Here is a 16,457-nt window from a genome sequence, read left to right as displayed (position 1 = left end):
GTGAGTGTTGGACCTAAACTCCAAACACTCTCAGTTACCCTGCCTGCAGCCGAGGGTTCAACATGAAACCTAATCAGCTGTATGACGCTACAATGAGGCTGAATGTGATAAAATGCCAACAGCGGTGCAGATTAAATGAACAAGGTAATGAAGGTAATGAATGAGAGTGTTTCACACCGAAGAGTTTAATTAACCTCGCTTCCCACCAGCCTCTCTCCTCTGTAACACCTTCCTCACCGTATCGCAGACCTCCTCCGGGTCGACCGCCCAGGGCAATTTATCGAGTGGCCTTGCGTGCCAGGGGCAATTACTCTAGCCTCCTGCCCCAAGGCCTTATCCTGTATCTGTGTCCTTTATCTCCATGTTTGCCACAGTCCACTAAGCACAGTACTTCTCTTGACCTACTCTCCCTGTTTCCCATCTTCATCCTCCTCCTCCTCCTCCTCCACTCCCTTTCTCTTCCTCTCTCCTCATTTTTTTTTTCCCTGAGCCACCTGCGACCACACACAGCGAGCACTTCCTCACCGTCAGCACTCCCTGGCAGCTTAATATGCACAAATATCCATGCTTGAACTGATAGTCTTGTCAGATTGAAATGAGGCCGAAGTCTTCATACATAAACATACACACTCACACACACACACTCACCCATATTCATGAGGACCTCCCGCGGCCTTCGCTTTCCTTCTCTCCCGTCGCTCAAACAAACCTCCTTCCCATTGTTCAAATATTGACCACGACCACTGGACACGTTCTGACAACTTTAATACACCTCAGCTGTCTCTCTCTTCTTCCCAGTCCTGTCTCTCCTCCTTTCCATCCACACACACACACACACACACACACACACACACACACACACACACACATACACACTCTCACCATCCTGCCACACCAGTGCTACATCTTGTTAAAAAGAGTTAGTGAAGCTGAAAGGCCAATCACATTAACACGGAGGGAGTGTCAAAAAAGACTGCAGAGAATATGGTGGAAGGGTCAAATCAAACGGACACTTCTCAGATTTTAATTGCAAATGCTTAATTGCTCCCATAATTATGAGTAATAAAGCTCTGCCGCGCTGATCTTGAATGGATCATATAGCAATTACTCACCACTGTCGCCGCCGGATTTGACGGCGAGAAATATCTTCGTAGATTAGCGTCTAATCCCGGTGCCCACGATCTCAGAAGTCTTTGAAGATGTGCGGCTGAATGTCCTCGTCCGCAGCCGGCGTTGGAAGGCCCCGCCTCGGGTGATGGGCTGCAGCCATTTTATACTGGAGAGCACCCGGCTCTAATCAGTCATGGTGGAGGAGAGAGGATTTATCCAGCAGCTCGGACTCGAGGATGATTAGATGCTCAGATGCAGTGAGCGGGGTTAGCGATTTGGCCAGGGCATGAGTGTTGCTGTTCCAGTTCTCTCTCGCTCCCTAGCTGATAAATGTCATGTGAAGTTGGAGGAGCCAACCTTGAAACCTGCTCTCGTGGCACACCAGCCCTCCGCTGCATTTAAAGACGGTGATTGCAATTACCAGCATGGTTCAATTTGCTGTAATTACAGCAGTTAAACTATTAAATAGCCTGAGGCCAAAATAAAACTTGCTCACACTGTCGTTTCCGGGATCTAAGACGGTTGGACTCTGGAGAAACAACTTCATTAAAATATGATTACCTGTCTCTGGTGCATACTTAACTGTGTGTGTAACTCAGGGCAAACTGCCTGCTATCCTCAAGTGGCTCCTGTCTATTGTCTTTGTTCTCACGGGCCACTTTTTAGCCTCTTTTTCATGTTTGTTCTCGCCCCTGTCTGGTCAGGGTGGCCGTGTGAAGTCTTTGCCTCTGTCTATCTTTAGAACAGTCGCTCCTCTGTCTGCATAATGTCCCGCTGCCCGTGCTTAAGCACATTTTAGAGGCATCAGGCATTATCTCTGGCTGGTTGGGGAGGCCCTTTCATGGCATTGTGTGGCATGAAAGGGCCATCGGAGTCGGTGGGAGAGATCATTATCCGACACGGGCTGAACAGAAGGAAGGGAACGGGAGCTGAATGTGTGAGGCAGAGCCCGAGGGTTTGCTTTGACTCATACCCAACATCACAGCCTTTATACTAATCCATATTTAATTAGACTTTCCTTCATTGCTCCCTCCCCACTTGTTTACCCTTGCTATGTTGTTTTATGGGATGCGGAGGGAGGGAAAGGGGCACGGGTAGAAGGTATTGAGGTTGACATGGGATTACTATTAATAAGCACGGGAGGGGAGGGAAGGTAGAGCCTAGTGAGGGCTCTGGGGACGTAGCTGTGTTTCATTTCATTAATTGGATATTGTGATTCAAATAGCAGCCATAAGCTCAGAAACAATAACCTTCCCTCCGACTCACGACGTGATGTGTTGAAATTTCAATCAGTTTGGTGTTATGGTGTCAGCGGATGCATAGAAACGCCTGTGAGTAATGAGTAGCATTTTGGACGCTAATGAAGTGACGGTCTTGTCTGATTTGCATTCATCAGGTGCCTTCAAAGCCTTTAGTGGGAATGATGTTCACAGAAGTTTCTGCTCCGTTAAGTTCAAATAAATGTCTTCCTGCACACTGTCATTGGAGAATGTCTCAGGATGACTGACTTTTCATCAGATCCATTATTAGAATCTGAAAGCTGTGCCGTGCTCGGTCGTGGAGCAATAGAAGCTCGCGAGTCCATTAAACTGTATAAAACCAAAAATTTTTTTCCCTCCTCTCATTTCTGAAATGAACATTTCAATCAGTGTGTTGCCTTTGGGAAGGATGGCAGATGAAGGTCAGTGTAAGTTTCAGCAGTAATAATTAGATTCTTTATTAGGCTTTGCCGCTGAATTCAGCTCCGAAGAGGAATGGTGCAAAGAAGCAGCGTTGGCCGGGTGTTGACTTAATGTCACCCATCCATTTTGCTTTCGCTCTGGTTGGCCTTGCAGGAGCTGGAAAATGGGAGGCTCATTCATCACTGGGTTTCTCTGGCTCTGGGCGCCAACATGCATTCAGTCATAACTGGAGTGACACACACACACACACACACACACACACTCTCACACACACAAACACAAACAGTCTGGAAGAACAAGAGGGCTGCATACACACACACACACACACACACACACACACAGATCCATCTCAGTGTGACTCTAGCAAGAATAACTCGTATGAAGTGTCTCAAAATGTAACGGCACATGAACACACACACCTGTCACATATATACCGTGACACGTCTGCTCCCTGAACCACTCGTGTGTGCAAATATAGTCAGACCTGTGCTAAGTTTTGTCACTGATTGACTGACAGCAGCCCGGGCATCTGTATTCAGGCTGCGCAGTGTGACACTGTTTCACTGTTTAACTGTTTCCTATACATTTTAAAGCCATCCTCACTCATTTTTCCATGTTTATATCCCTGTTTTCCCATCCAGAGAGGAATCCCCATCGGGCAGTTCTGCAAAGACTTCAATGAGAAAACGAAGGAGGTGAAGGAGGGAATCCCTCTCCCAATCAAGATCCACGTGAAGGTGCGTCTGCGATCGTCGCCGTGGGTCCCTCTAACCCATTCATGACCCTCTCCACTTAACATGCCTTCCTCTGACGGTTTTGGTTAATTCCTCCAGCTGCATAACATTACCATAGCACTTCCATTATTCATACTCTACCACTGAAGTAAGCCTTTTCCATTTGCATTCATTAATGAAGCAATACCCAGAGGAACTCGGAGTCAAGAAGCATTAAGTGCACGCAGGAAATGTGAATTACTCAGAAAAGAGGTGTTATGAGCTTGTAGTTTTTATTTTACACAACCACATATTGTTTGACTCGTCACACCCTCCCTCCTTCCCTCCCTCCGCTTCGTGTGTTGTTGTGTCCTTTCCGCTGAGTAAATGTGTGCTGTAATGAGGTTTGTGATGTAAGGAGGGGGAAGCCTAATCCTTTAAAAGGCGTGAATTTATTTTGACATGCAATATTCAGCCAACAGCTCTGCCATCACAACTGGGGCCTCGCTGCTGCCGAACGTTGCCATCTGCTGGAGGTGTTCAGTACTGTACTGTACTGTGTCTCTTCACACTGTACTGTGTCAACGTGTTCATGCAACATGTTTCAGCCTCTCAGATTGATGTTTCTCAGCTCAACTTTCACCTCGGGCTAGTTTGAGTAATTCTCACACTGCCTTTCATCTCACTTAAGAGAAGTAGCTTGACATTTTGGGGAATTCACTTATTTACTATCTTGCAGAGAGTTGGATGAGAAGATCGATAGCACTCAGCCAGCAGGCAATTAGCTTAGCATAAAGAGTGGAAACAGGGGAAAACAGCTAGCCTGCTCTGTCCAAAGTTTTTTAAACGTTATGTATCTATTTAGTTTAATCAATGCACAAGCAGACTTCTAACATGGTTAAGAGACGGACATGACCGTGACTCCGTGAGGCTGTACAGTACTGAGTCATGGCGGTGCCTTCAGCTAAATGCTAACATCAGCGTGCTAACATGGCTGATGGCCGCCCCCAAAAGTTTCTGATTGCAACACCACTGTTGTCAAAAGAATCCAAATATCAATAAGTACTGATACTGAATATTTTAAATGTTCTCAATACTTATTTTTTGCAGTATTGTTACTCCAGTACTGGCTTTTTTTTTTTTTCAATCTCCTCTCTTACAGCAAGTTGACACATGCACCACTGAAGTGCCTGCATAGTCCCACCTCCTCCAGACGCAAAATAAACATAGATGCTGTTGTTAGTAATGCACAGTACAGAGGCCTTGTAATGTTTTTCTTCTATCAAAAATCTGAAATTTTATTCCCCCAATGTTGTATCGACTATCAACCGATTGAACTCTTCAGACAGAGCTCGTGATCTGCAGCGATCGCTTCGGCATCCGTTACATTTACTCCGCCTGTCACAAGCGAATCTGGCAAGAAAACACACTGATGATCTATTAGAAATAGTGTCACTGCTGTTTTTTTGATTGTGTTTTTACATATTTATTCCTCAGAGATGAGCAGACTCACACAGGCTGCAGGCAGTAAAGCAACAGCCTGCTTATCCAGGAACTCATAAAGGACTATACACTTTAAAGTCAGGAGGTTATTATGAAGATGTATGTGTAATTAGAAAAGATCAGAGGAGCAGAATTGACCTGTGTGGTGAAATGTGCTTCTGAAAAGACTGTAGGCACTTATTTTTTTCCACTTCAAGCACTGATAGTTACTCCAGTTATTCTTGTCAAGTCATCGGGTCGGATTCTGACTTATCCGGGCCAGATAAGACATAAAATTTAAACCGTTTTTTTACGGTGGAGTGCTGAGGATCAATTGAGTTTCACAGCCTGAGGAAAGAAGCTGCTCTGTAGTCTGATGTAATTTACTTTATTTCACCATTTTCATATTACAGTTTTGATCTCACTCAACCGTAACCGTATATTTCCATGCATCCTGCGAAGAGCTGTGACTAAAAAAGAAAACTGGTATGAAAAATGTGCCTTTCTTTCACTCCCTTCCAAAGCAAATCTAAGGGGCTAGCAGATCAACATCTTTACGATGGAAAGGCGGTGCTGCTCATACAGCTTTTGTCCACAGGGGGCGGCAAAATCAATAAAAAAAACTCATTATTAAAAAGTTCATTGTAGCTGCTTTAAACAAAATTCATTTTTGACCTGCAAGTTCTGAGTCACCCTGAGAGGAACATTAATATGTGCACCAAAATTTCACATCAATCCATGCAACAGTTTCAGAGATATTTCAGTCTGGAGGAAAAAAAGTTGCGGACCGACAGACCGATACTGTCATCCATAAAAATGACAAGTTGGGGAGTTATGTGCTGGAGATACTTCTCGGCTGAAGGTGGCTCGGTGCATTCACCTTCTGGTGTCTTCTTGTCACACAGGTTGCCAGACAACAATTTATGTTTCGGTTACAGTTTAAGCAAACAAGACATGGCCAATAAATTAATGAGGCAGACAGATTTTGTTGTGTGTTGGACAGAGCAGACTAACTGTTTCCCTCCGTAACACTTTATATTAAGATCCTGGTAATAAGCTAATGAGTCTTTTTAAGATGCTTATTAAAATTAATAAGACTATTTAAGTGACTATTTAAAGAAATCATCACATTTATTATAATAGACATTTATAACACATTCTTCTCTCTTTAGGTCCCAAAAAGCACATTTAACTGTTCGTTAGTCTGCTAACAAATGCATGATTAAGTATTTATGTATCTGACAAAGCAACAAAAAAGCTTAATAAAGGTTTAACAATAACATAATAGTTAAGTTAAACTAATTGTGATGCTGTTATAAACATTTATAAGTAACTCATAAAGCTTTTATTACGTTCTAGAGCATCTTTAAATTGTAAAGTGCTTATAGATGTCTTACAGTCAAACAATAAATGTACATAAAATGCTATGATTAACACTTATATAGTCTTATTAATGGTAATTAGGTAATTACCTAATGCTTAATACAAGGACCTTAATATATATATAGTGTTACAGATTAACTGTGTTTCCAGTCTTTGTGCTAAGCTAAGCTAATGCCTCTCATCTATATATCTGAGCATAAAAATCCAAAACCTTCCTTAAACATTTTGGGGTTTACTTGTTCGTTCACCGCAATCCACTTTTTTGTCTGTCTGTCTCTGTATTTTTCTCTCTCTCGCCTGTCAGAAGAGCCGGTACAGTAAATGTTTGTGTTTCGTCTTATAAAAATGGCGGAGGAAACCACAGCGAGCATCAGACCTTTGCAACTGATCTCTTTTTTCATAGATGGAGAAGAATACTGTTCCCTCTGTCGAAAGGTCAATACTGTTGGATAACACGGCTCAGATGACAAATCACCTGCTCTATAGTATCTCCTCTGTTCCACCCACAGTTTATTGCCCTGTGTTTTTTCCATTTATTTATTTTTCTATTTGACAGGTAACAGATAATCCAAAGTAAACTTTCCTCAGATGATTCATTGATTGGCTCGATATGTCAGAGTGTAATAAATAAAGGTCTCAGGCTAGGGAATGAATCTGAATTAAAAGAAAAGGGCCAGAAAAACATAGTGAGGCTGAAAAGATTATTTTTATTTTTAGTCCTGAGGGGAGGATGGAAAGGGCAGGCGAACGAGGCCGGAGGGCAGTTGAAGATGCAGCCGGAAGACGCCTCATGCACACAGCTTAAATTACTCACTTTTTTAATGAGCGTTATTTTGTCTTCTTGAACACTTTTACTTATCAAGTATCAGAATTATCAGCTACTTCTGTAAGGCTCGCTTTAATTCTTCTCCCATCAGCAATGTTTCCAGCTGCAGCAGATTAAAAACTTGAATGGTACTCGGCAGCTCTGCCACGTCCCAACAGACCCCTTTATACACATCAAACTGTACTCACTCATAGATACCAGCCACCTAAATACACCTGATTTTTTTTTCTCCATTAAGATCCATGCATTATGAGAAGTTGGCAAAAATGTGGGAAAATGCCCCATAATGCACGTTGAAGGAAGTGAAATAAAACTCCTGGCAGCATCTTAAATCACTGTTTATTTCAAAGGAGTCTGGTTGCTGCAGATAAAGCGATACAACTGGTTCAGCCTCCTGCTGGAAAGGGCTGTCTGACAGCGAGGTGAATCAATGAAAATATTCTAAATATAGCACAGACTTAAACTGAAATTGATGAATGATTGATGAAATTCATTTTTCAGGTAAACCAATCCGTGGCAGAACATTAATTAGCTACCTACAACGGTACGCCTACTGATTCGAGATTCAAAAGCATTGTCCATTAATGCAGGCAATAATGGAAATGTGTCTTTCATACAAATACATACAGTACATATAAGAACATCAAATACACATAAAAGAGAAGACGTTACATGTGGAACGTACCTGTTTCTCCAGGTCGGTGCGTGCCGACTCCCCGACTATGGATAAGCACCACATTCAACCCGACCTCCAAAAACCAAAACTGTCCCTTTGTGCTCTTGAAAGAATAATAAAAAAAAAAAAAAAACAAGCTGAGAGTAGCACACAACAGAAACAGGAAATTACATTGAACTGTCGCCAGGGACTGTCTAATCGCAAACAAGAAGTGTTCTCTCACCTTTTCTGTAACCTGAAATGTTGTTTAATTAAATGTTGTTGAGTTCTGACCCTCAGAACCACCAAATACAACAGTTAACAGTAAAAGACAAAATGCTAATTTACTGTTTTGGTTAGGCTCTGTAAAGAATATATCTGACATTCAAGTTGTTATATTATAATATTTGTCTCTGTTACAGTAATAATTGCATTGAACACGAAGCAATTAGGCCCAAAAAGTAAAGGAAGTAAGACTTGAATCTGAGAAGGATGAAAGAAAACGCAGGTTTCTCCAGATTGATGAGGAACCTTAAATACTGTAGATGAGAGGGAATGATTTCTCCACAAAAACACGTACAGCTTCACTGAAGACGCAGAGGAAACCAGTGAGCGGTCGATAGACGTTCGTCTGAGCTTTAATCATCTCGCCTTGATTTATAAAAGGCTTTTTAACTTCTTGAAGTTTAACGAGGCAAAGTGCCTTGAATTTCTTGTGGGGAGGTCTGTCTCTGTCGAACAGTAGGTCCAAACTACAGTATGATTAAATTTCAGTTAGAAACTGCAGAAAATGTTTCAAAACACAGAGAAAGTCCTACTCATATTTGAGCTTTTAGATTCATGTTTTAATCATGTTTTAGCACGATTAAAAAATGTTTGATTAATTTCAGTGATTATCCAGAACCATAAACTGATATATTGTGGTCTGTAGCTACGACAGAGGTGAACATGTTTCCAGAGTTGTTTCCTGCAGTAATCAATAACTTAAGGAAAAGTTTACATCCTACAATTACACAGAAAGAACACATGGTGGGTTTTGAAGGCTTGTTCTGGTGGTTTTTACTTTCAATTTTGGAGTTTATGGGCAAATAGAAAAATATTGTATTTTTACACCAGTTTTATTCCCAGCAGTGTGTTGACTGCTTCAAAACAGCTCATCACGCACCATCATGTTGGACCGTAATATTATCGAATTCAACACAACAGGCCTGTCGAGCTTTGGATTTCTCCGCATGACGAAGCGGTACGCTTTAAGCTGTAGCAAGAAAGATAATCAGCATTTGAAGAGTCTGGAGGCTTATTCCTTTCTCCCCCCCCCCCCCAAAAAAAACTAAAAACACAAGTGTGTGGAAACCATTATACATTGTGTTTGTCTGCTCTGTGATGAGCTGTCATCCTTAGCATGTCTGGCTTACTACCCACTGTGGTAACCTGACCCAGCTTTACTTCTAACAGCTTAACCAGCCCGTCAACTGTTATATTTCCCCAGCTCACGTTAGTCCTGAATATTAAAGTTTAAGGCCTTTACAAACGGGGGACATGACGAATGAACGAAATGAAAATGTGAAGCATTGGCTGACGACTTAATGGCGGTGTGAAAGCTCCAAAAATGAACCTTGTTGGGGAGAATATGCAGTGCTTCTTCACCATGTTATGTTCATGTTCTGTGTGAAAGTACTCACAAAAACAACAGACGAAAAGGAAATAAAATGACGTCCGATTTAAGATGAAAATCTTTATTGTCATTGTGCAAAACGGTGAAACTGTGAAGCATCTCCCTGAGCTGCGTAGTGCAGAATATAATAATGTTACTAGGAATAAAACGGGTATCAAAAGGATTGTCAGCACTTACATTTTCTTATTTTTTTCAACAAAGTTTTATTATCTTCAAAACAGAAATAGTTTCACAATTCACATAACTGCGATTTCAAGAGCAAAGTCGAACTAATGTACAGGCTATAAAACCGTCTCTGTCAACTGAGCAAAGTTTGCATCCACTTAGGAGGTTATTGACCTTTTAACAGAGTCTGTGTAATCTCTGAGGGCAAATAATCAAGGACAAGATTCCATCGTCAGCCTCATTATCATTAAGCACTGCACTCAACCTCTCATGAGGAAGGAAATTAAAAATCTCCTTGTACCATAGAGTCACAGTTGGTGGGGTATTTTTAATCCATTTTAAAAGGATATATTTTCGAGCAAGAAAGAAGCGTTTGTCTAATAATATGTTGTAATGATTAGGAAGTGCCATCTCCTCGGAGGGCAGGCCTAGAAGAAATAATCCCGGATCTTTTTCTTATTGCAGTCTGAAAGATACCACTTAGGTGGCCAGATATGTGAGTCGTGAACCTGAAATCCATCCAGGCCAAGTCAATTATTTTTGTATAGGTCACAATCACAATCACAATCACAATCACAGTGCCTCAGGGGGCTTCACGAACTGTACAGTAAACTAACATCCTCTGTCCTTAAACCCTCAAATTAATAAGGACAAATTCCCCAGAGAAAAACCCTTGTAGCATCCACAGAGGAGCCACAGGACGTCCTCTCTTAGCAGAAAGTGTCAGGATGTATACAGACTTTGATGCTTGTAAAAAGTACAGACGGTTGTCATTTCAGCTGGTCGTTGGCTCTGAAATGATGAGCATGATTTTGTCTGCCTCTGTCTGAAATCAAGGGCCCACGTTTCAATAACAACCAAGAACATCAATCATCAATCAATTGTAAAACTGCTATTCAAGAGTAAAAAGTTTGACAGTTGTAGCAGAGTGTTGAGGCTTAGCGAACAGTGTGGGTATCCTCTGATGTCTTTTTAATATCCTGTCTCCAGCCCGTTCCTTGCCAAGATTTTAATCCCATAAAGTTTTAATGTTCACACCTTTGATCACAGGTTTTAACTCTAATTCTTCTGTCTCTTCAGCCCGACAGAACCTACGACCTGAAGATCGGCCAGCCCACAGTGTCCTACTTCCTCAAGCAAGCGGCGGGCATCGCGAAAGGGGCCGGAAAGACAGGTGAGATGTGCTGCTGCACTGATGTAACTGCTCCAGTTTTCACCCGCTGAGCCCATCCTGTAATGGACACACGTCTCTCCCCGGGCTCGGTTTTGAGCTTTGCTGTGATTGATGTTATATTCATGACGTGGGGGGAATTGCAGCAGAGGAAGGAAGTGGCAAAGGTGGAGTGTTAGGAAAAGAGAATTATGAATTTCAACCTTTAACGCTTCAAGCTATCTGCAGCCTCGTTTCACCTGTTGACTTCTGATACCTCCTCCTCGCTGTCACCCACACACACTCACACTTTTGTGTCAAACTATCCTTGAACTGTTTATTTCATTTTCACCTCATTTTAATTCTTTATTCAAACTCTGGATTCTTGTTTGTGTGTGAAGGTCACGAGACGGCAGGGATGGTGTCTGTGAGGGCGGTGTACGAGATCGCAAGGGTTAAAGCCGAGGATGACTGCTTCAAAATGAGGAACACCTCCATGGAAACCATCGTCAAAAGCATCGTCGGCTCGGCCCGTTCGCTGGGAATCAAGGTCGTCAGCGAGTAAGTCCTGATTCTGTGCTCGGTGTACAACAAACCTGACGTGTCAGAAGCGTCAAGCATATTTCTGCAGAGTTGCAAAGAAGCAGCAAGTGAATGATCATCTGTAGAACGCCCACTAGAGGTCAGAGAAGAAAACAGTAAAGTGACACGGTGTTGCAAATAATATGACCACTGAAGAATAATAATAATAATAATAATAAAACATTTTGTTTATATAGAGCTTTTCATGATACCCAAAGACACTTTACATTATCACATTTTAAAAGGAAACAAGACATTAGGAACAAAAAGAAACAAGTGACACAGATCCGAGACCTCTCACAATACAACCGGACCTGACCTCGTTATGAGGAACCGTTAGTCCTTTAAAGGAACAGTCCACCCAAAAATGAAAATGCCATCATTATCTACTCACCCTCATGCTGATGAAAGGTCAGGTGAAGTTTCGAAGTCCAAAAACCATTTCAGGAGCTTCCGGGGATTGGATTACACAAGACGAGCTGTACAGAGCCATTTTTGTTGTTGTTGTTGTTTTCTTACGTTTTAAAAACGAGTCCCCATCTAATTCAGTTGTTTGACAACGCTGTTTTGCTGCGAAGCTCCAGAAATGTTTTGTGAACTATGAAACTTCCCCTGACTTTCCATCGGCATCATTACTGAATTTGCATTTTTGGGTGAACTTTACACATTATTCCAAACGGAGTCCTATGAATTATTCATCATTCATTATATTTACGTTCGATTTCTCCTGTCATGCAGCTTCGCAGTTTATATTTGGGCTACAGTCAGCTATTATATTAGAGAAGAAATTTGAGTGCAGAGGTCTGCTGGTCCAACGTCATAAAGCCTTGAAAACTAAAATACACCTTTTGTGTTTCCAGTTCAGTACCTCACCATACTAATACTTGACATTATACAGTATCTGCTGTACTACCAGTGCACCTCACATGATTTACGTGTGGTCTTGGTTTGGTTTTTGTGACGGACATGATTTGGCTGCTGTAATGACACCACTCTGCTCATAAGATGCTCTATTCATCTGTCTGGCCGTCGTTCTGTGGTTGAGGCTTTAGTTTTAGTTGCAGTTAGTCATACTATGTTGTAGAGGTCACTTATTATTATGCAGCCCAACTCTTCTTATAGAAAAATAACATGAATAATAACATACAGAGTACCTGACAATAACAAGCAGTCAGTGCAACAACACCAGAAATTGAATCAGCATCTCTCTCTTGGCAGCGATGCTGGACCCTGTGGTTTAAGATGTGTACAGCGTGATAAACAATGTGCCTGGCTTGGTTCCAGCCAGAGACCTTTGTCGCATATCATCCCGACCGACTGTGAGCTGGTGTTGTCAAAAATATTGATTTATCAGTACATACCGATTCTGAATATTTGAAAAGGTTTCAGTACTCGGATACACAGACAGCAGCTGTGCTTTCTCTGTTGCTCATTAAAGATGACAAGTGCAGAGCGTCCACGACTGGCTTTAGTTGACACAAAAAATAAAGGAGTGCAGTTTAGAAATATATCACATTTCAGGCAAATGGTACAGGAGCAGTGCAGACACGTTTAGTAAAGCACCTGAAGGCAGACACTTTTATGAAGGACTTGGAGACAGTTCCCATTTCAGCATCACAGAAGTAGTTTACAAGGTGGCCCAGTAAAGTGTTGTTGATAAGTGTGTTGCCCTGTTGTTGGCCCAGCGGCCATTTGTAACTCTCTGATAAGCTAATCCCTCGCAGAGCTATCGGGCCTGAGGAATCTCTGCTGATAGGAAAAGACTGACTGTGGTCAGAAGTAAATTAACTTACTTGCTGTGCTTTAACACAAACTACACAAGCCCTGTTAAATTTATCTTTTAATAAAAACCTACAGTTTTATGCCCTGTAGTATTGAACATTGAATATCAATATTTTTTATGGTATTTAAGTGAAGTTACATACTCCAGTATTGTGAACCAACCAATAAAGGCCAAGAATTAAAAGAAAGAATGAACAGAGCTCTGACACAGTGGATGTTTTGGGTATGTTTGTTGAGTATTATGTTAAGTATAAATAAAAGTAGGTACTCAAAAACGATTGATTTTTGAATGTGCTTTTGTTTACTGTACCACAATGCAATGAACAAAGGCAACAGAGGAGCTGCTCACAGCTGCTTTTCTTGCTTCCAGCGCCACAACGGAGTGACACAGCAGCTCGACACAGCAGCTCCCCTCTCCCCTTTCCTTTATTTATTTGTGTATGTTATTTTATTCTCTTTTATTTTGGTCTTAGTCTACTCCACCTTGTGCTGCTACTTATTGGATTGTTTGGTCACTTTTTGCTCCCTTTTGCTGCTGTGTCAGGTTGAATTCCTCCTACAGGGGATCAATAAAATTTAATCTTATTGTATATGGTCGCCATCCCAGTCGGCAGAATAAATGTTGGCAATGTACGTTTCTGCAAACCAAAGAAACTTTCTTTAGGTTCAGTTTCCTATTTTATATTGTGTATTATTATATATTTTAAAAAAAGGTTGGGCTTTGGAAAAGATCATGTTTGAGTTTGAGATACCTGTTTTGGTCGCAGCGTGGCCGCAGATGTCAAAAATTTCCGCTTTTTGTCACCAGAAAACACGTCTGGAAATGGTCTCCTTAAATATATCCAGCTTTGTCACACTTACAAATGTTGAAACACAGTCTGGGACTGCAGTCACCAGCTTCTCCCCTGTAACTCCACCACCTCCACACATGAACGACAGGTCATAAACATGTAACATGAGCGTGATGTGATGTTTTTTAGAAATGTCAATATGAAATGGAGTAGGGGTGTTGTGTCAAATCGCAATATTCATGATAAACGTGAGATTAAAAATGTAAATATTGATACTTTGTTAATAATACACATGAATAATCCAGCGAAGGAGGAAGGAATTGAGTGTAATTCTTCTTTTTGTACACTTTTACATTTATGGTTTCAGACTCTCTCTTCACCTCCCTGCACTCGAATTCTTCAGCCACGATAATCGTGTAGTGAAAATCTGCTATCGTGATGGCCCTAGTGGTATAGCCTATGACACACACTGTATATATTTGAATGCATCAGTGGTTGGCAGAAACATTACCTGCTGACATTTGATCCTGGTTACTGGGCTGGTGAAACAGCCTTCTGAACTGCAGTAAACAGAAAAATAACTACTAAAATTGTAGAAATCAATTAAGTGGAGGGTGAATTAGCAGTGATATCCCAAAGTCACAAGTTGCATAATGTCCTGTTGTATAAAACATTTGAATTAAGTGTGTTGACCTTTCTCAACAAAGCTTGTACATCTGTCTTTTGTATCAGAGTGCTTTAAACACCACCACACTCACACCGACTCACTTTCTTGCCCACGAGGGGCTTTGCATCTTAACATCCACCTGTGTTTACTTTCAGATATTTATCATTTATTACGTGAGCAGCATTCGTTGCTTCGGTTCAGTATTCTCGCACGATCTCGGTCCCTCTACCTGCCGCATCTACTTCTCCTTCAGTTAATGATATTGTACTTCTCCCAGAATCCCTTTCTCCCCCTTACTTAAAACTTAACATGTCTTGCGGCTGCAGAGCATTATGATTTATTGAGAGTACTGTCAGTGGAGAAATTGGTATCTCTGCTTCTTTTACAATGGATGTTTCCCCGGATGGTTGTTGAACACTGCTGCATTGTGGCGAGTCCACAAAGAAGACGTTGCTGAGGGGGCTGATGCCAAAAAAACTGTGTTCCACAGTTAATGTTGCAGATAGATGAAGGATAAAGCTGAGTAGTAGAAATCCACCATCTCCACTTGAAACATCGTGATGTCGTGTTTGTCGTCCACATTTGTCCAGTTTTATTAAATTCACCAAACTACTAAAAGATGTAGGAATGTAAGGAACTGTTCAATTAGATTTTACTGCAGCGGTACGTCACAGTTTGGTGTAACGGAGTATAATTTTTCCTTCTCTTTCTCCTTCCTCTTCTTCAGTCTGTCAGCTGATGAGTACAAAATCTTCCTGGAGCAGCGAGAGGAGAAGTTGAAAGCTGACGCCGCCGCAGCTGCTGCAGAAGCTTTGTTGGTGAAAAAGAAATGAAGACCTGCAACATCCAAAATCAACGCCCTCATTCCTGTTTTTACTGACTGTATGCATTCGTACAAAAACACTGTTAATGTCGTTTGTCTGATCTTAATAAACAGTTATGTGACTGTCTGTTCGTCTAAATTGTTTGGTTTGAGTGTTTCAGAAGGATTTTAAAGAGGTTTATCTTCACCTGCGTCTCACCAACAAAAACATCTTCTCAAATTTGGGAAATATTTATGACCCCGAGCGTTTCATTTCCCCTGAGCCGAGCTAATGAAACTGTAATTGCTCTGTCTTGGAAGGATTTGTACATGCAGTCTCTTTGATGTTATTATCTATTATTAACACTTCTGGAAGCAATTTGGATCTTTGTCAGGTTGTGCAGATGGTTTCTTGCACACTTGACACACTTCTCATCAATCTGTGATCCAAAGGGCTCAGCACATGAATTAATGCAAAAACATCGCATGAACATGAGCAACTCAGTATTATTGTTTATTGACTTTAACTGGAATAATCGTGTGGATGTTAGTTTAACGCATATAAATGGGTCAGTCTCATTTAACGCCTTAATATTTAACGCCTCATTGTTAAACCCAGACTGAACAATTAATCAATGGACAGAAACGATTCTTTTCAACCATTTTTACAGCCAGTTGAGTCATTTGTCAAGCAAATACCAACAATTAATTAATTCAAGCTCTTAAAAGTGAGGATTTGCTGTTTTTTTGGATAACATTTTGTATGTTTTGTGTTTTTTTACTGTTGATGAGATCAAACGAGCAATTTAGAAGATCCCAGATGACTCTGGGATGTTTCCTTTGATGTTTTCCCATTATTTTGTGACATAAATTCTTTGATTAATGAGGGAAAATATCTGAAGCTCCTGTTAGAGACAGTAATACTGACGCTTTGGGTTCCCCAACTCATCAAATACTGATACTTTGGGACTGTAGGTAAGGTTAAGATCCAA

General features: G+C 41.3%; 1 protein-coding gene across 1 annotated transcript in view; it reads left to right on the top strand.

The window, feature by feature from the left end:
• The window catches only part of mrpl11 (mitochondrial ribosomal protein L11), a 48,559-nt gene extending 32,946 nt beyond the window's left edge, over positions 1 to 15,613 (top strand). Inside the window, exons 3-6 of the mRNA XM_073487083.1 lie at positions 3,434 to 3,529; positions 10,772 to 10,865; positions 11,243 to 11,402; positions 15,391 to 15,613. Coding sequence (XP_073343184.1) covers positions 3,434 to 3,529; positions 10,772 to 10,865; positions 11,243 to 11,402; positions 15,391 to 15,496 — 456 coding nt within the window. The 3' untranslated portion in view covers positions 15,497 to 15,613. The remainder of the gene's footprint in view (positions 1 to 3,433; positions 3,530 to 10,771; positions 10,866 to 11,242; positions 11,403 to 15,390) is intronic.
• The last annotated feature ends 844 nt before the right edge of the window (positions 15,614 to 16,457 follow it).

This window comes from Pagrus major, chromosome 18, assembly GCF_040436345.1.
Source record: "Pagrus major chromosome 18, Pma_NU_1.0".
NCBI lineage: Eukaryota > Metazoa > Chordata > Actinopteri > Spariformes > Sparidae > Pagrus > Pagrus major.
This window is presented reverse-complemented; position numbering and strand designations above follow the sequence as displayed.